The 20,721-nt window shown below is 38.3% G+C and overlaps 1 protein-coding gene across 12 annotated transcripts in view; it reads left to right on the top strand.

The window, feature by feature from the left end:
• Positions 1 to 20,721, top strand: part of pcdh15 (protocadherin related 15) — a 1,032,943-nt gene that overhangs the window by 962,425 nt on the left and 49,797 nt on the right. For all 12 annotated transcript variants that reach the window (XR_010005016.1, XM_062977492.1, XM_062977488.1 and 9 more), the window contains 2 exons: positions 4,480 to 4,656; positions 17,733 to 17,951. Coding sequence is in view for 11 of the 12 variants with exons in the window: in XM_062977492.1 (XP_062833562.1) it covers positions 4,480 to 4,656; positions 17,733 to 17,951 (396 nt within the window). In the remaining variant the exon portion in view is untranslated. The remainder of the gene's footprint in view (positions 1 to 4,479; positions 4,657 to 17,732; positions 17,952 to 20,721) is intronic.

The raw sequence follows: 20,721 nt of genomic DNA, 5'->3' as shown, positions 1-20,721 counted from the left end.
TGTGTGTATCTGTGCAAAATTTCATTTGTAATTCATTTTTCATTTGTAATCTGTTAGATTCGTACATACAAAGCAATATTTAAAACACAAGGGGCAGCCACGCAAAACTTCAATTCAAAACACTGATCTATGTTTTGGATGAGTTATGTAAGTCTTGTAAATGGCTCCAGTTCTCCATCATGGGCACTGCTTATCCCCCAAAAGGGCTGGTTTTGGTTTTCCCAAAGAAGCCTGAGAAGAATGGTGGGGACAGAGTGGAGGGAGAAGCCCTACTCTTTTCCCCAAAGAGGGTAGTGAGGGGGGGGAGGTAGGGAAGTATCAATGCCTGGAAGGTTGGCCAGACCAGGAAGAAGCACTTCTGCACATGATTAGCCCAGAGAAAGAGGTAGAGACCACACTCACATTAAGGCTTTAATGCGGGGAAGTGAGCAGAATTCCAGGAAATGTAGTTTAGAGCAGGGCCTTTTGCATTCTCTGCCATAGGGATCTTCACCTTCCCAAACTTCACTTCCCAGAGGGAGGGAGGGACGTAGAGAGGGAGACCTAGCCAGGCAAGGAAGAAGGGACAGACAAACAGAGACCACACTCTCACTAAGGCTTTAACATGGGAAGCAAGCAGATTTCTGGAAAATGTATAGGACAGGGCCTTTTGAATTCTCTGGCGCTGCTGATCTGGGGGCAATGCAGCACTCCATTTTAAAACTAACTCCTCCAACTTGGAGAGGGAAAACCCAAATTATTTAACATGGGAAGTGAGCAGAATTCTTGGAAATGTAGTTCAGGGCAGGACCTTTTGAATTCTCTGCCACATGGGTCCTCATCTTCCCAAACTTCATTTCCCAAAATTCTGCTTATCACCTTGTGCCTCTTCCTCCTCCTCCTTCTCCTCCATGTTCATTCTTTAAAGGGGATTGATGAGAGTTTAATCAACCCTGTGAGGTACTCAAAGTTGAGAGGCAGTAACTCCAAAGTTTATCTGGTAGGTTTCCTATTGTTGTCATTGTTGTTGTTCTTTCAAAGGCTGGATGGGCATCTGTTGGGGTGGTTTGACTGTGCTTTTCCTGCCTGGCAGAATAAAAGGGGCTGGACTCCCTCCCTTGCACCATTGCTTAAGGAAAAGTAATGAAGAATTTGTTGTATCATTATAGTTACAATACAGACCCCAATGATATTTTAGAAACACTTTAGAATCTATTCTCTATGCCCCCTAATTTAGTAATGAATATTGAAACATTTTTTCATTGATCACACAGGCCTAATACACATTATATATAATGCAATATATAATGTAACATATAAACATTCCTTGGGGCTCCACAAGAAATTTTTGTTTCAAAAAGGGCTCAGTGGCTGAAAAGGTTTGAGAACCCCTGGTGTAGACTCACACAGAGATGGAAAACTGAAATCAAAATATTTTATCCAACTAATCTTCCTTGTGTATTAATGTAATTCTTTGCTACTTGTGTTCCTGAAGGAAGCAATTTTAGCAATTATCTTTCTGCTGCAAGAAAGACTGGAGACTTGTGCTGTTCTCAAATTATTCATGTATCAAGAATATTGTCTTCTGTGTGGGAAATTCTGTAGTTGTGGCTTGTCATTCTGCCTACAACTCACACATTGGTAATTTTTGCCCACAAAAATATTTCGGGCATAGTGGAGGAAATTCAGTTTCATGCAGAAAAAAAGTGTTTTGCATATATTTTTTTCATTTTTTCACAAAAAAAAAGTTTGACAGAAAACTAGTCTGTTTTGCTTAACTTTGTGTGAATTAATTTTTCATAAAAGGACCTGAAATGAGAAACAAACAAGTAAATGTTGTGACAATTCACTATTTTCTTGATGGGGTGTCTGAGTGTATTGACACACCCTTCTTGTTAAGGAAGGGAAGAATTGTGAATACCCTTTACATCCCTTATATTTCCACAATTTTAACATTTGGAAGTAAATTAGACTTTACAGCTGTCTGACATTTACAGTTAGCTGTGTCACTATGCACTGCCACATTTCCAATATCTATTTTTAAATGAAGAATTATTATCTTCAAAATCTCACCTGTATGCTTAGCCTGTGATCCTCCACCGGGATTCCAACATTGTGAAGATCTTGAAACAAATCTCATGATACAATGTAAGGGCTTTGTTGGGTCTATTATAATAATCTCTCTATAAATTTCAATTTTCAGTGCTGGGAAAAAATTCTTTCGATATAATGAAACATTGATACTCCCACTGGGCTTTCAGTTTTTCAAATAGTGATGGGGTTTTTTTGTAGGATAAGTCAGATCTGGTCTGAGCTGTTAACATGGAGATCCCTTTGGCAAAATTTTCACATCAACATCCAGCTCTGTGGTAAAGCAGAACTCAATAAGCCAAAGTCCTTGCTTAAGCAGTCACTATTTGCAAATAGGGCAACAAAGAAACCCAGACATCTTTGAAAGGAAGAAAGAAAAGTGTCCCAGGAAAAATATTTCCTTAACTCTGTTCTCCAAACCCAGACTCCCTTGAAAAGAAGATAGGAAAGGATCCCAGGAACAGATAAGGGAGCCTTGTAAGTTCTGCACTGCTGCCAGTTGGCCAGATCTTCCCAGATTTTTCAACTGCCTAGCTAAAAACAGATCTGGGTGCCCAACGAAATCCAGAAGCCAAAATCGGATCGCCCTCCAGCTGAATTGCATAAGCCTACAGAAAACATATCAAATAACAATTTTGATAACTGTAAAGCTTATTTAAGAGGATTATTTATAAATATTTGTACTCAGTTTAATAAGAAAATCATATTCCTCAGCTTGATAAGGAAACATATTCACTAAGAGCAAAGTTTGCAGCCAAAATGAGTGATCTGGAAATGAAACACACAGAGCAGGTTGTAATCAATGTCATTGTAAGTCTTCATCTATAAAGCAGAAATGGAATATGTGACATGCCTATAAAATATAGGTATTCCAAAATACATGTTGTTGTTACATGAATCAAGTCAACTTGACTTATGTAGACCCTATGAATGAGAGACTTCCAAAAGATCTGGGCCAGAATCTTGTTAAGGTGTTGCAAACTCATTCACGGATTTGCATGCGAAGATGCGCAACAGCATACCCAGTAGAGACTGATACACATTGGAATCAAAGCGAACCAAGACCAGTGTTTAGCTTTACTTGACTCATGCTTCTCACATTTCATATTCTTGTTATACATGAAAGCAGTTGAATGTCCTTTTTGGCTTGAGGCCAGTTGTGTCATAGTTGTCCTCTGCTATACCCCAATAGCTTATTGTGTACAATGCAATATGAAAGTGCCATCTTCTGGCACCATCTCTTGTATCATTTTAGATTGTCTCATAATAGGGTTTTCATGGTAGAAGACATTCAAAAGAGAACTTCCATCCTTCTGATAAGTGTAAGTTATGGTCCCATAGTCTCTGAGAGATCTTCTGCCAATGACACCCTCCAGAACTGCAGCTGCCCAAGAGCTCTTTGGCACATTTCATCTGGCTCATCAGCAAAAGCCTGCCTGACATCAGGGACTCTACTAGCAACACTGCTACTGTTAACATAGGCTCTTGTCTCACAGGAGAATGCAATCCCATCATCATGGGAAGACAGTTCCAGTCAAACAACAGTAAACACCAGCAAAGTGCCAGGGATTCAAATTTGATACACACACACACACACACACACACACACATATAATGAAAAAAATGAAATGAAAAAAGAAATGAAACAGAATGGAGGCAAAGACATTTAGTGGTCTGGAGAAAAAGAGATGTTACTGCTAAAGAGGTTAACAGATGGCCATCATGGGAAAATATTCATTGAATACCTTTTAAGAGTCCTAAGAATGCAGATGCCCACCCAAAAATGTGTTGGCTATATATACCTTTTCCATTAGTAGGTTTCATTTGTTGGATTCAGCATCTGTGATTTTTATGCCTCTATGTTGTGCTTAGGCAATCTTTCAGTGTTTTGCCTTTTGGTATATAATGTCTCTGATTTAACTGCAGGTATTTATTGTTCTATGGTAAACATTGGCTCAGCATTCCATTTTTCTCACTAGCATAAGGTTTACTTTATCTCCATAGGCCTGCTAGGTGTATTGCTACTTGTAATATATATGTACCTATGAAATATTCTACTACTTTTCAGGGCAGGTATATTGTGTGATAATTTATTAGCTTTCTAGAAAGTGGTCATACTCACTATATAACGCTAACAGTTTTATTTGTAAAATGCCACATGAATTTCCCTGGTCATTTAAAACTCAAATACTATTGTAAATATTAAGAAGAAGAATTCAGTGCGCAATACTTGAGAACTATTTTTACATTGCTCTACTTTACCTGGGGAACTGTTTTAAGAAGCTGGATATTTTCCTGCTATGTTATAAGGCGTATGTGTTTTCAAATTACCTTGAAATCTAAGCTTTTGTTTAATGAAAGAAGTGTCAATTGATCTCAAAATATGTTCTCATTGCACTTTGTTATCAGGATTTTGGAACGTTATGTTCAAGATCAGATTCCTGGTGCAAAAGTTGTTGTCGAATCCATTGGAGCTCGCAGATTTGGAGATGGCTATTCAGAAGAAGATTATTTGAAATCGGATCTTATGATCTACGCAATTGACCCTCAGACAAATCGTGCTATAATGAGGAATGAGCTTTTCAAGTATGTATTTAATGTTAATGTAGCAGCATCCCGAATAACTCTTCATTTGTACACGTTATCTGTCTTCATGTTGATCACATTGATTAGCAAAAATAGATTTTCTTCTTTCTCGGTCACCGAAAATGTGAGTTTTAAGCTCCCAAACAACAACAGTTGTCTTTGAACACTAGCTATGTTTGGCACTAGTATTATTGGACTTACTATACTGAAGAATTGTGTTTTATCTTAATAAACTAAAATATAAATTACATTTTTATCCCTGTGTGCAGCCCCTTCATAATGCCAAACCACCTAAGGTGTTCCAATTAGTTGCAGTTTCCTATTTAATCCAAACCAGGAAACTGTATCAAATAAATGCAAATTTAAAATATCCTAAATCTTAATTTGTGTGTTATTACTGATGTGCTTTAGCACTTTGATATACTTATTTCGTTCTTTTACAACCCATTTTCCCCCCAATAATGGGACTCTGGTGGTTAACAATATATTTGAAAGAAATACAATTAAAATGATATAAAGTCATTCATAACAGTATACAGTTATTTTAAAAGTGATTTAAAATGCACCAAGTTAAAACATTTAACATTCATTAAAAGGCCATAAGGCAGCACTACACAGGATTAAAACCCTAACCTATGGCCCTTCTACACAGCCATATAACCCAGAATATCAAGGCAGAAAAATCCCACAATATCTGCTATGAGCTGGGATATCTGAGTCCACACTGCCATATATTCCAGTTCAAAGCAGAAAATGTGGGATTTTATTCAGCTATGTGGAAGGGGCTCTAGTCAGTTTGTTTAACTCTCGAATAATAATTTCAAAAGACTCAATGGTAATTGGTCAAAATTAATTTATGAAATTAAACTGGATGTGACACATGATCAGAGGGAGGGCAAGAAGACACATTGTTTTAAGACAGAAGCTGGATGCAAGCCCATGACTAGGCAGGTAGTACAAAAAGATTTGAAAACACCTAATACTTCATGCATTTTTTTTCACAACTGGAAGCACCCTGAGGCTAACATATGGATTTATTCCTCTTTTCTGTTTCATCTGAAACAAGAAGCTGTAGTTAATTGACATGAAGATTACATAGGCAACCTTAAGCTTCTTTATATTATCATCAAAATGTTGTTCCAGCATTTTCCTGCCTCCACATACTGCTGCTGCTGGAGAAATAAATATTATTGGAGATGTATTCCAAATTCATTACCTGATGTTTGGACACAGAAAGGAATTACACCTCCAGTTCCTCTTGCCAGGAACAGAAAGGTTTCTCTGTTTCTCTGTTCACAAGGGGAAAGACTTTTTATCAGTTAAATTTGATACAAAATTTAGCATTAGGAGGAGCTCGAGAGACATAATTGCATCTGGAGTATATATAGATCACAGATTAAGACTGCCCTTTTATCTGAAAATGCACCTTGTGTATAGAAAATCAGAAGACAGGGAGAAAGGCTGGAGCTTAATATTCCCCCTAACATGATTGTTTTCCAAATTTAAATGGAAGATCATTCAGTCCCCACTACCTGTGCCTGAAGTATACAGTAGCATGGCTGGGCATGAGCTTCTTCTTCACCTGAAAACTAAGCCATTTAAATTGATATTGGATACATGAATATTGATATCCATCCATGTGAATGCTGGGAATCATAGATAATTTTCTGCTCAGACCTTTAACTCTATCTATCCAACAAACCAACAACCTGAACATACAAATTAATGCTGACAATCACATTTAGGTAAATGTTTCTCTATTTTTAGGTATTCACCAACTTTGACTGGAATTTAGAGTATATTTAGGATCTTCACTGCAAGCATGAAGATTTTGTTGTTTGCAAAGGCTATTATTTTTCACTACAATTTCCAGACTTATTTCATCTGCTGCTGTATGGGGAGAGGGATATAATTATTCTTTCCCCAGGTGTATTAATGTCTGCTGTTGCCTTGCATGTTGTAGCTCTCGTCCTCTAAGGAAAACCAGGCCACAGAGCTCTGTGATGGAATGAGTCACTCTGTCAATCATGTGTCCAAGAAGCAAATACCTGTGGACTAGCTCATGAATTGCGATTCAGTGGAGGGATCTTATTCCCCTGCCTTCCGAACCTTGTGCAGATGAATTACAACACAAGTGAGATAGAAAAGCAAATGGATGTTGAAGAGAGCAGTATATAGCCACATGATGGATGGAGAGAGTGGTTAGAAATAGTTACTGGATAAGAGAGTGAAAATTCACTTTACAATCCAATATAATATAGACATGTAGCAAGCTTACAGAATGACAATGACAAATGTCTGTACAAAGAAGAAAAAACAAGAAAACATTAGCTTTCCTTTACTGCTCCTAACCTCTTGATTATTATTCCCACCCCTCAAAATAACAAAAGAATGAACATCCTGCATTTCATTGCATTTACAAAATGTAGTCTGGGCATTATTATCAATTGCATTGACACAGCTATCACTTCAGACAGGAGCTAGTTTCATGCAAGACATTTTAATCTGCATTGTGTCAATGCAATATTTATAGGCATGTTGATTTTACCCATGAACATTTAACAAACATTGTACTATTTTAGGCAGACTGCTAGATAAAAAAAATCATTATACAAGCGGTTCCATTTTCTAATTCACTGTTGTGCAGTAGCTGAGTTCAAGCCCTTTGGGTGGGAATAGAGAAAAGAGATGAAATAAGGCTCATTGAGAACACTTAATTGAAAGGAGTAAGATAAGATCCTCTACTTTAAGGCCATCCTGGTGTGTTGTTTCCATTTACCACCCCCAGGCAGGAATTGTATTAGGGAATGTGTGATTTCTATGTAGAAAATCATTATGGGTTAGGAGAAGGTAACTGAAAGAACGAAAGGGCTCGAATAAAATCTGTGCCTAGTATCAGTTTCACTTATCTCATCTTCTGCCATAGCCCATGTTGTAAACTAATAATTAATAGTGTTGTGCATTTGTATGAAATCGCTTCTTGTTTCTGTTTGTTTCATTGATATGGCTCCTTTTCCATGTCTGTGCGCCACATCCGAAATCAGCACCCATCTGAATATACAAATGTATTCGTCCCATTGATGGCAATGGGCTCCCCTTCCACTCAGTTTTAGGGTTAGAGTGGTGAAAATCACCACACATGGAGGTCATACCTACCACTTTTAGCCCTCCAACTCTTACAAGGTTTGGGTCATCCCCAGAATTTTAGGGATTTTTTTTCTTTCTATAAATAAAATCTCCTTAAAAACATTCCTGCTTCCCCCTGGACCCCCCCTCTAACCTAAGAGCTTAAGATACCACTGATTCTGAGAAGTCTCCCTCTCAATATGCAGAAGATATTTTAGCTTAAAGACTGGGCTTAATGTACCATTGATTCTGAGAGGTCTCCCTCTCGGTATGCTCAGGAGAACTTAACATAAAGGCTGGGGTTAATAAAGGCTGATTCTGGGAGGTCTCCCTCTTGTTATGCACAGGAGAACTGAACTTAAAGACTTGTGCTTAAGGTACCACTGATTCTGAGAGGGCCCCCTCTTGATATGCAGAGGACACTTGAGGTTAAAGAATAAGCAGGCAAGAGGCAGGCACTGAAGCAGGCAAGAGGCAACAAGCATGGCGGGCAGACATGCTCCCAGGGCCACTCAGGGAACGCCAAGTGGAATGAACAGCAGCAAAGCAAACGGATTGTGCTGCTTTCACTTTCGTTTCACTGCTTCATCCATGTGGGGAGGGGTCTGTAGTACCGTGCAATATGAATGAACAGTAAGGTACAAAAGCACTAATGAAACAAATACTCAGCCCTACTCTAACAATTAAGTCAATTACAAATAACTTACATTATTAAATGAATTTGATTTATGGTGCTAGTACATCTTTCCATTTTTGGCTTAACATTATCGATTAATTTTCAAATGTATTGTTCCAAGCGCTGTCCCTCATTTACGAATGCACGAATTCCCCTTTTTAAAACCATCTGCCTACATTCTTGATTATTATTTTTTTGCTACAGTCACATGGCTCCATAGGAAGGTGAGCTAACAACCTAATGAATCATTAAATGCTTCTCTAGTTCATGTATTAATATGATTTCATCATAGTCCTCTAATTCATTCCAGGAGAAGGAGGTCAACCCTTTTTGTCATGAAAAGCAGTACAGTAGAGTCTTGCTTATCCAACATAAATGGGCCAACAGAACGGCAGATAAGCAAAAATGTTGGATAATAAGGAGGGAATAAGGAAAAGCCTATTAAATGTCAAATTACATTATGATTTTACAAATTAAGCACCAAAACATCACGTTTTACAACAAGTCTGTCACTTGTTTGGGAGCATGGCTGCAATTGTGTTCTTATTGGGCATGTTGGCCACTGCGTGTTGCTGCCTAGAGAAACAGCTGTGGATCCAGATGGGAGGCAGACTGCTTTGGATAATACAGAACATTGGATGACTGAAAGTTGGATAAGCAAGACTCTACTGTATTTGCATTTTGACAGTTTTGCTTTGCACTTTGAAATAATAACATTATGTAACAAAATTTGAAAAAATCTCTTCTGGTTTTGGAAGTGTTATTTCCTGTTTAATTATACAGTACTTACTTTGAAAGTAGTTGTTATACTCCAGAAACCACAAGCTATGTTCAATTGGTTGAGACTCTATGAGCTATTCATTGAATAACTATAGCAAAATGTGCTGCAGGATGTCCTTTTAAAACTTTTTTTAAAGTCCTAATAAACTTTTTCCATGTTTTAATGATATAACTAATTGAGAAATGACATTTATAACCCAAAAACAAAACTTGTGTTAAATAGTGTCATCAAGAAAATCACAATCACCCACAAGTCTTATTCAAAAGAAAATTTAAAGAAATATTTGAGCAGAAGGAGGAGTCTAAATCCTTGTCTTCCATCTCCTCTGTTTTCACACTCTTCATGTGGAGAACGATAATGTGAAGATTCTCTTTGTGACTGAGAACTTGAAAAAAAGAGTTAGTGGTTCCACCGAGGAACTATATGTGATTCAGAACGGCCTTCCACACAGCACAAATAGGAGACAAGGAATTAAAAGGTGGTGGCCAGATGTCATTTGCATGCTCAGTCACAGCAACAGAGGGAAAATCAAATTCCAAAAGGTCCTCTTTATCCTGGTTCTGGGCGGGGGGGGGGGGGGGACAGATCTTCCCATGACTATGTGATCCAGGAGTCATGTAAAGTTCGAGATTTCCCTCTTTACCCTCTGTGGAAACTGCTTCCCACCCGTGCCGGTTTTAAAAAGCTCGAAACAACTGATCAGATGTTCAGGCTCCCATGGATTTATTTATTATTTATTTATTTATTTACAGCATTTATATTCCGCCCTTCTCACCCCAAAGGGTGGTTTCAAGAGAGAAAAAGCAGTGAGCCATTAGAGGTATCTGAAAGTGTTTATTTTAAACTTTATAATACTAAATAAGCAATTGGGGAAAGAGGGAAATCTGGCGGCAATAAAAAATTCACACCATTATGCACTGATGCTTATATGCACACATAGGAATCTCTCCATATTTGTATTAAGATATTTGCATGTGTGCATATAAGCATCAGGGCATAATTGAGTGATTTTAAAAAAAACATCCAGCGGATGTCCCTTGTCCCCCCTCTATTTTATCTCGAGAAACAGAAGGGCTGTGAGGATGGCGGGGGAAGAAAGCCTGGGACCAGCAGGTCCGGGGTGACCTGCTCTGAGGTCCCAGATTTGTTTATCCCACATATTAATCCCTCACTGTCTGGCACTGTCTGGAAGCACCCAGACTTTTCCTTTTCAAAATATCACTTTCTAAAAGAGAAGGAGGTAGGGTTATGAATGTCTGCTGCCTCCAGTGTTAAAGGCAGTGTGAGCGATATGACCAAGAAAATATTCTCTGCTGGAGTACAATTTTTGCTGCTACCACCATATTCCCTCCCTGCCATAAAAAGTACACTACACACCCCTGCATGCCATGCTGCATGTTTCCATAGGAGGAAGCATAGATGAGAGAGAAAATGAACATGCTCTGGAGAGGAAAATTCCTATTGGGCTATGCCAGTGGCAAATGAGCGGGCCTGATCTATTATCTCGGCTCATGCATTCATTTTAAACCTTTTTGAAATATCTGACTACAGGTAGTTTCTGACATAACAATGCAACAGTTAAGCCCTAGCTATGCAATTGCGCACGTCACTTTCCATACATAGAATTAGGAATGCCCTATGACCATATAGTTCTCCTTCATAGTATTGTTGTTTAAACTCTCACATACAACCAGAGATAAACTTCAAGGCCAGTTCTTTTCTAACACTCTAATATCAAGTGTTAGCAACTGTATTTTCATTTTAGAGTGATAATTTATTCTGTTTTATAATCCTTCCATTATTTTTTCTACTGCATAAGTAAAAGACAAACATTACTAAAAACAATCCTCCAAATGTTAACTTTCTCAGCTTATTATGGAGCAGCCAAGTCCCAGCAGTTTTCAGAAGAAAGAGGGGTTTGTAGTCTAATAAATACATCAATAATGATTAAAGGTCTTCTGTGTTTCAGTTGGAATCACTTTCAGCCTAAACAATATATTGTAAAATGAACCTTTTTGAACAACGGCCTACTTTATCAGATGCCAAAAGAACTGCATTGGTGCCTTGCTTGACCAGTAGTACGCCCAAAAATTTTAACTGGCAAATGGCCAACCTATTTACTTAAATTGCCATCAAGTAAGCAGCTCCAAGGATAGTCCAATCAAGAAAAATCACAAATATATTTAACTACTACTAGCAGCTGCTGCCTCTCTTCATTAATACAAGACAGTTCACTGTAGATTTTAGAGATTTGGCATACTCAAAAATGGGCCAAGGTACCATCTTGTATAATTATATCTTAATTTAATATACAGACTTTGTACTAAAGAAGGTTAAAATGAAAAATGCGAAGAAAGTATGCAGTTTCTTGTTTTGAACAGCTACTGATTAACACAGGCTTAGAAGCAACCTAATTAAAATGTTTCTTGTGCTTGCAAAGTCAGCTTATTTTTTTCCATCTTCTAAAGCTTTTTTAAATTTTAATCAGCAAAATCCTAGGGAATACTTTCTTGGCTTTGGGTTAGAGGTGAATGAGTGTCAAGCTTAGCAAAGTGAAGGAGAAAAATGAAGTAAGAATTTCATTCTGAAACATTAACAAGTTTTAGCTCGTGACAGGGAACCTCCAGAGGGTTGGTCCAGATAAACTACAATGCTTATCCTAATCTCAAAAACAACTCCAACTAGTTCTTTCCTTCACCAAATCCTCTGGCAACAATTTCTAAAGGGACATTTGGGAACCTTTCTTGTCCTGCTCTACTTTCAAGATGAGTAATGAGATTGTGTTCATGGGTCCTTGGAAGAAGTAGCAAGGTTATTTTTTCTCCTTTTCATCCTCTGTGTCCTTCCTCTCTTTTTCTTTTTCTCCTTGACATCCTCTTTGGCCTTTCCAAAGCATTTCCTCCAAGGAATAGATTCCTTGTGGAAAGGATAGTTTAAGCATAATAACAGGCACTTGATAATTTGTCTTTTTCCCTGTAGACTTTGAGTTAATATGAACATGCTGTTTATAAATACAGAAGAGTAGGTTTGTCCAAGGTGAGAGGCCATGCAGTATAAAAGTAGATGACTTTCCAAAAAATTTAAACACCTGTCAGCATTTGGCATTTGTTTATGATGCGAAACATGCCAGCTAGACATGGAAGTGATGCAGTGAGGCCATCATGAAATATTATGTCTCTACATCAGGAAAATTATTATTATTATTATTATTATTATTATTATTATTATTATTATTATTATTATTATTTCTTAACCACCTTTCCTCATGGCTCAAGGTTGGTTACAACATAGATAAATAAAAGGCTGGATAAAAAATAAAATAAATGAATTGTTGTAGTGATTGAGGTATACAATGAACACAAGGAGGGAAACCTCAATTCTCATAAAGTGAAAGAAAATTCAAAATCTCATTGTATTTCCACAAAGCGTTTTATTAGTAGCATCAGGATTTGTATCACAGGTCAGACAGAATCAGACAAGAACTATATAGTGACATAAAATCTAAGTAAGTGTTCACAGTAATTTACTAAAGACTACTGAAGTTCAACAGAGTTGTGTGGAATCACCAGCATTTGCATGAACTGCAGTTCACCATCTATATATATATAAATGTTCTGACCATTTCTGCTTTAAGGTAAACAGCAAAACTAAACAACCAAAACACACGAAATTTGGCCACAAAAGACATGGTCATCGGGGCTGTGTTTAGACATCAAAAAACAAAAACCATTTAATTGGGAAGTCACTCAAAACACCCAAAAAAGAATACTGCTCTCTGCGCATGCACGGAGGAGCCCACACCCTTGAAATACCTACGTCACTGACAGGCAGCAGTGTGTGCATCCCAACCCAACTTTGAAAACCGTTACTGTACTGGCCGGGGCAGGTGGATTGCGTAACGCGAATGAGGAGGACATTAGGCGTACTCAACCACATCAGGCAAGTCCTCCAGAGTGTGGAGGTGGACGAGGCAAAGGAGAAAAGGGTGAAAGGAAGCTTTCCCCTATACCTGCTTAATGGGAGGAGGGAGGGAGAACGAAAGAGCTGGGAGGGAATAACCAATGCTGCCATTACTTCAGTAACGCCTCAATTTCTAACCAGGCACGCTCCAAAGGGCTGCGATGCTGTTTCTTTTAGCTCAATCAAGCTCTTCTCTCACAAAATGGGCCCCCTCCCCCTTCAGCGGCTCTTCCACCCTCCCTCCTGCCCTCCCTCCGGCCAGACCCATCTGAAAAGGGCAGAGCCAACGCCACCATTACTTCAGTAAAGCCTCAATTTTCTAACTAGCCCCGCTCCAAAGGGCTGTGAGGCCGTTTCTTTTCTTTCTTCCTGGGTGGTGGAATTTAGTGTTGGGAGGTGATAGCTGGCCCTGGAGCCATGTTGTTGGACTGTCCTGGTGTTTTCTACTTCAGCTCCCATTATCCCAAATAGCCGGTTTGGGATTGTGGGATTTGAAGTCCATATGGGGGCCCATTTTGTCAGAGAAGTGCGTGATTGTGGAGATGGAGGAGGCAGAGGAGAAAAGGGTGAAGGGAAGCTTTCTCCTTATGCTGGCAGGAGGAGGGAGGGAGGACAAAAGAGCCCCTAACATCTTATAAACAACAAGGACAATATACATACTAATCAGGGAAAATACTTCCAACATTCTGAAAACAGGGAATTTCCATACAGGACACACCCAGGGCCAGCTAACACCTCCCAACATAGAATTCCCCCAGGCAGGAAGCAGCCACTCTATCATGCTATAAGCCCATTACATGCTAATCAATGCAGCATTCATTCTTGTGTCCAACTGGCAGTAGTTCCTTCTCCCACACTGGACAAACTGTATTCCACAAGTATACAAATGACACTTGCCAGACTGGTTCAAAGCAGAGGAAATCCATTGAAAAACAACAAAACCTCGCTCCCACTATTACAACACTCTTACTTACTCTGGAAAAATAATACAAAACAAAATCATGTATAAAAACAGGACAACAAATAAAGGGGAACCATCAGAAAACAAGGGAATTCCACAAATAAAACAATCAGAGCCAGCTAACACCTCCATACAAAGGATTCCCCCAGGGAGGAAGCAGCCAGGCTTTGAGGCTGCAAGGCCATTACATGCTAATCAAGGTGACTAATAACAGCATGCATACCTGCCGCACCGAGACAATTCATTGTATTCCAGCACACCAAAGTAGAATTCCCTTAGGAAGAAAACGGCCAGGCTTTGAGGCTGCAAGGCTATTCACTGCTATTCCACTTAAGCCACAGCAACGCGTGGCCAAGCAAAGCTAGCATTTTATATTTAAGGTCCCAGGATCTGTTGAGCAGCAGTTTCATGGCATGTTCAAATCTGGGAACAACATTAAAAACATCAAGCTAGGTCTTTGTAGCTTCACATTGTTCCACACATGCCAGAATGTAAGTGTTGAATTAGTCCTTATTTGGAAAGCAAGTTTCTTTGAAATAAATAGAATATTTCCAAATTTGGCTCTTGTTGCTTTTTTGTCACCCACTGCATGGTAACACACAATAGATTGGTCTAGACAAAATGCTAAACAGTGTGAAAGAACTTGGGCTTGCGTTTTTCCTTCTTTCTTCAGGTGCTCCTATTTCTTTTTCTACCATCTGGCATTAAGCAAACCATGGTCCATGGACATCATCATTTGCATGAATTGTAGAATTATACCAAAAGGGTATAATTACTTTTGGGCAGAAATTCACTAGATTCTGTAACTGCCTTTGATTTTGGGGGATATGAAGAGCTCTGGTTAAGAGCATACTTCCATGATAACTCCTTTCTCCCATTGGGCATTTATGGACTGAAAAGGGATAGGATTCTGGGGGTGGTATGATTTAGTGTTTGAGTGGGTGTAAAATCTTAATGCATTTTATTTTTAGTGTTTAATGGTTTAATTATAGAAAATGCTTGCTTTTTAATTTTTATATTGTAATAACTGTGTTGTTTTCATTAGCCTTGTTTTATATTTATTGTTTGCCATCTTGAGTTTCTATATCAGGAGAAAAGAAGCCCCCATATGGACTTCTTTTAAATAAATAAATAAATATAAATACATGTAAAGCTTAGAAATGATGCTTCTACTGGGGATTTCAGTTTTTGGCTAACAGATGTGTGCTGTACCTTCATTTATCCATTGTGTTGGTTACATGCATTGCTATATGATTAATCTGTGATATTAGCATTGGGTGATTATTTGTATAACCCATTACTTGAAGAATTTATTTGGAGTAAACTCTCATATGTTTATCTGCACTTCTGGTAATTCCACATCAACTTAACATGAAGTCCTATTGATTTCACAATCCAACCCCCAAATCAGTGTGCAGAATATTTCTGTGTTTAGGATTAATAATATAATGGTGGGTTTGACCTAAAGATGTACGTTATTTCTGGGCTTATTCCCAGTGCATGCTCTAGCACTATTTTTTGGCCAGTAGCAAGAAAAATATTTATTTCAAAACGCTATTATTCATTATGAGAACAAAAATGGAGGGGTGAGATCTTTTGCATACTGTCTCTAAGTTCCCCTGTCTCATTTTGTACAATATGCCAAGTTCATCTGGAATGTAATATACATGCTTGAGCTATAAAAACCTTAAAATAGAGCTTTGTAAAGAAAATTATGTTCAGAATTTTTAATCAAGGCATTATTACACCCAAAATTATATGCTAGCAAAGTGAAATACCTTCATATGCTTCATCCGTAGAAATGACATCCAGCATATGTGAATATCATCTAGTGTGCAGTATTTGACATGCATTCAAAAGCTTTCTTTTTATGTTATAACTAATTTTTTCAGTGGTAATATAGTTGAGGAAGAACAGTAATAATTTGAGCCTTCTAAAAATTATCTGTCTACAAAACTGGATCAGTTTTATGTCTTTCAGTATATATTATTCAGACCTCCCATGTACTTTGGTTGAGATAGTTCTTTTGTGTATAGATTATGTCTCCCTTTTTAAAACTCATGGTTGCCTTATTTGGGTGTATCTTGATCCATAGGTGGCTGCTGTTTCCTGACTCTAGTTTAGCCTTCCTTCTTTGATCTCAGTGCTCTTTTATTAACAGCCAGGGATACGCATAATTTTGTTATGGTGTCATAGGTATCAAAGAAAGAAGAAGAAAATTATATAAAATCAGAAAAACAAAAAGAAGCTGGATAAACCAAATTGCTAATGTATCTTAATACAGGTTGAGTACCCCTTATTTGAAATGCTTGGGGCCAGAAATGCTTAGGATTTTGGATTTTTTTTTTCAGTTTTTGGAATATTTGCCTCAATATAATGACACATTTTGGAGATGGGACCCAAATCTAAATACAGAAATCCTTTATGTTTCTTATATATTGTATATACATACCTGAAGGTAATTTTGTATACAATATTTTTTAATAATTGTTTGCATGAAACAAAATGTATGTATACTAAACTATCAGAAAGAAAAGGTATCACTATCTCAGGGTGCTTGCAGGCAGCCCAAAAATCTGTGCCAAAGTGGGTTTAAAAAACTTGTTTTGCCGTGGATTCCCATCCCCACTCCACCCCCCTCCCCCCGCTGCCCAAATGGGCTTTCCCATGAGTGATGGCTACATGCCATTCTGATTAGAAATGGGATGGCATACAGCCACTCCAAAGCCCCCCAAATTTATCTATTAAAACTTACCTTGCTACCATAATGTTCCTCCTCGTGCCAGAAGGGCACAGCAAGAGACCAGTGGGGGGGCAGGGGGGGGAAGAATAATAATAAAAACTTTATTTTTATATCCCGCCCCAACTCCCCGAAGGGACTCGGGGTGGCTTGGTGGATGACCTCTGCAAAGAACTTGACAGGGGGAGTGTGACCCTGTTGATTCTCTTGAACATCTCAGCGGCTTTCGATACCATCAACCATGGCATCCTTCTGGGACGGCTCTCCGGAATGGGTATTGGGGACGTTGCTTTGCAATGGCTCCGCGTCTTCCTGGAGGGCCGTTCCCAGTTAGTGAAGCTGGGAGACTCCTGCTCGGACCCCTGGCCATTGGCCTGTGGGGTCCCGCAAGGTTCTATTCTGTCTCCCATGCTTTTTAACATCTACATGAAACCGCTGGGAGAGGTCATCCAGAGTTTTGGAGTTGGGTGCCATCTCTATGCAGATGACATTCAACTCTACTACTCCTTTCCACCAAACTCCAAAGAAGCCCCTCAGATTCTTGACCGGTGCCTGGCCGCTGTGATGGACTGGATGAGGGTGAATAAGCTGAAACTTAATCCTGACAAGACAGAGGTCCTCCAGGTCAGTCATGCGGCCGATCGGGGCATAGGGTGGCAACCTGCGCTCGACGGGGTCGCACTCCCCCTTAAGACACATTCTGGACCATTTCAGATTGCCAGATGAGAGATACTCTACCTCTAATTAGCAAATTCAAAATAGGGATAGGGAAAAATTTGATCATGCTTGCTATACTTGTTATCTTTTCTTTATTCTTTATTTAATGCTAAAGATTCCTGGATGGCAAGCTTCTAGATATCAATAAAGAATTTCAGCCATATCTTGGGCAAGGAGGACGTATTTTGGAAATCCGCACTCCTGACGTGGTGGCCAATGTCAAGAAGCAAGCACAAGCCGTGGGCTACACAGAGGGGGCCTTGCTGGCTCTGGCTGTCATAATCATCCTTTGCTGCATGCCTGCCATTTTAATAGTTATAGTCAGCTACAGACAGTAAGTATGCCACTTTTGTTTTATTATGTCATTAGGTTACATAGCACTGTGAAAGAGGAAGGACACTTCAGTATCGGGGTTAGTTGCATTTTCTATTTCCAGGCTTTTTCCTAGGATACACATTTCAAGACTTACCTTCCTAATTAGGCAAACTGACCTAGTCCATATCAAAAGCTGAAAAGTTCAATTTAATGCATATTTCATTAGAGCCATGGTACCAAAATCTACTTCATAATAACAGTTTTGAATATGCAGCTCTTTATGTAATTAAATGACTAAAAGAGTCACTTTTGTTTATTTTTAAACACACCTAAAGTACTATAAAGGAGCCCCGGTGGTGAAGTGCATTAAAGCACTGAGCTGGAGACCGAAAGGTCCCAGGTTCAAACCCCAGGAGTGGCGTGAGCGGCCGCTGTTAGCTCCAGCTCCTGCCAACCTAGCAGTTGGAAAACATGCCAATATGAGTAGATCAATAGATACCGCTCCGGCGGGAAGGTAACGGCGCTCCATGCAGTCATGCCGGCCACATGACCTTGGAGGTGTTTATGGACAACGCCGGCTCTTTGGCTTAGAAATGGAGATGAGCACCAACCCCCAGAGTCAGACATGACTAGACTTAACATCAGGGGAAACCTTTACCTTACCTTAAAGTACTATAGAACTATGGATTAAATTCTTTACTGATTTTGTTCCTGCAGAAGAGTCAATTCCACAATTTTCTTCCCCCTGCAAGAAAGATTTTGGAAAAAATACAATACAGTTTTGACAATTCAGGGCTTCATATATATCAATTCACATTGCTTACAGTTGAATGAACTTTGTTGATGCACATAAAATGAAAACATTAAGACTTATTTATATTAAAACTTTCTTACGTATCACAGCAATACTTCCCACACCACTGATCATTGAATATTATTTTTTGCATATAATAAAAAAGAATGGAAAAATTAAATGGATTTTGCATGTTTCACTTCCAATGTAAATTAGAATTGCTGGGGTACTGCTCAGATTTTGCATGTAAATAATCCAAGAAATGTTTTACTTCAGAAATGTTTTAATAAATTAAATGTGTATGCATTCTTATAGAATGATATTAAAAAACAATCTATATGTTTTCTCTTTTAATTTTGAGCTGTCTAATAGAGGCATTCTCCTCTGTGAAGGAAGGAAAGCAAGCTTCTTTGTGTTTATGTTTACCATAAATGACTTTTATAAGCAATATAATTTAATCATTTTTAAAATGTGTTGCCTTATTAGTGATGTGGTTAAATTTAATCCATTTTGAAATTTTTTAAAATCACATTTCTGGATTATTCATCCAAGTGAACTCACAACTTTTTTTTCTGTTTTACCACTACGCTTTACAAAACAGATTTAAAGAGTAAGTATGTCAAACACCTTGCATATATAAATGTCAGTGACTGAAGGAATGTTTTGCTTTGAAATATTTTAGAAGGAAAAATATAATGTTCACGAGAAATGCATATATTGCCGGTAGTATATATGTCCTGACTTGTTAGATAAAAGTCTGAAGTTTCTTCAAAGGCAAGTTTAGTGAATTAGAACTGAACTGACAGCTTGGATCTGCTAACCTTCCCAAAGTTCAAGTTGCAAGTAACATACCAAGGCCAACATTCATTTAAGCAACTTGTGTGCCATAGTGAATGGAGGCTGGGAAGAGTTACATTCTGCTAACGGAGGCCTCCATGCATAGGATTTAATATCTATTGAAGTGTTTCTTTGGGGAAACAATCATGTCAAACTGTTAAAATGACTTACATCACAGTAAGCCCAGATTTTGAAAGAGATGGAATAATTGTATAGCTATTTAGTTGAATTTATAGTATATGACAGCAGCTAAATCATATACTCTGTCTTGCTCTATGGAACGTGTGTGTGTATGTGTGGAAGACGTGAACAGTTTCTTATGGAAGTGAAAATAAATGACAGATAGATGAACACATTACATAATATACCCGCATTATAAAATGCAATCACTAGGCCTGTGAGATCAATGAAAAAGTTTCAATACTCATTTCAAAATTAGGGGGTGGGGAAAAAGCGTTTCAAAAGTGTTTCAGAAATTGGACGGGGTCTGTATTGTAACTATAACGAGTTAATTACTTTTTCATTACTTTTCGTTAAGTAATTAATTGCACCAATAGGGACATCTCAGGGGTGCCTTTCTCCTTCATTATTAGAGCTATTCGCATGAAACTTTCTACAATTATGGGATACATTTATCACTGTTAGTCCATCAAGTTTCAGGACGTTTCACTCATACATGGATTTTTTGGGGAAAAAATTCACAAACAAGATTTTTTAAAAAACCACAGGAGTTATCTCCTTGAATTTTCTATACAATGACATAAGATAACGGGATCATTCCCCCAAGTTTCAGAAATATTCATACATCTACTAATTTTGGAGATTTTTTTTAAAGTTTTGACAAAAATGTGTTTTTTAAAATAAAATAAAAACACAACAGCTATCTCATTAATATCTCCTATATTAACCAGTATAACTTCAATTTAAGGATTTCTTCCCAGCCCAGCACTGATTTACTTACTTGTATTGAAGTATCAGTCAGTCCTTCTCTTTGCAGATTCAACAATTTATTGGAACTGTGGCTGGTTGCTGCTACAGAGGGACAAATCGCTCCCCTCTCCTAATTGGAGCTTTCTGATGCTGAGCAGAATTCTGGGAAATTTAGTTTAGGGCAAAACCTTTTAATTCTCTGCCATAGGGCTCCTCACCTTTCCTACTA

The sequence above is a fragment of the Anolis carolinensis genome, chromosome 3 (genome assembly GCF_035594765.1).
Source record: "Anolis carolinensis isolate JA03-04 chromosome 3, rAnoCar3.1.pri, whole genome shotgun sequence".
NCBI classification, from domain to species: Eukaryota; Metazoa; Chordata; class Lepidosauria; order Squamata; family Dactyloidae; genus Anolis; species Anolis carolinensis.
The sequence above is the reverse complement of the archived record's forward strand: the minus strand, read 5'-3'. Positions and strand labels throughout refer to the sequence as shown.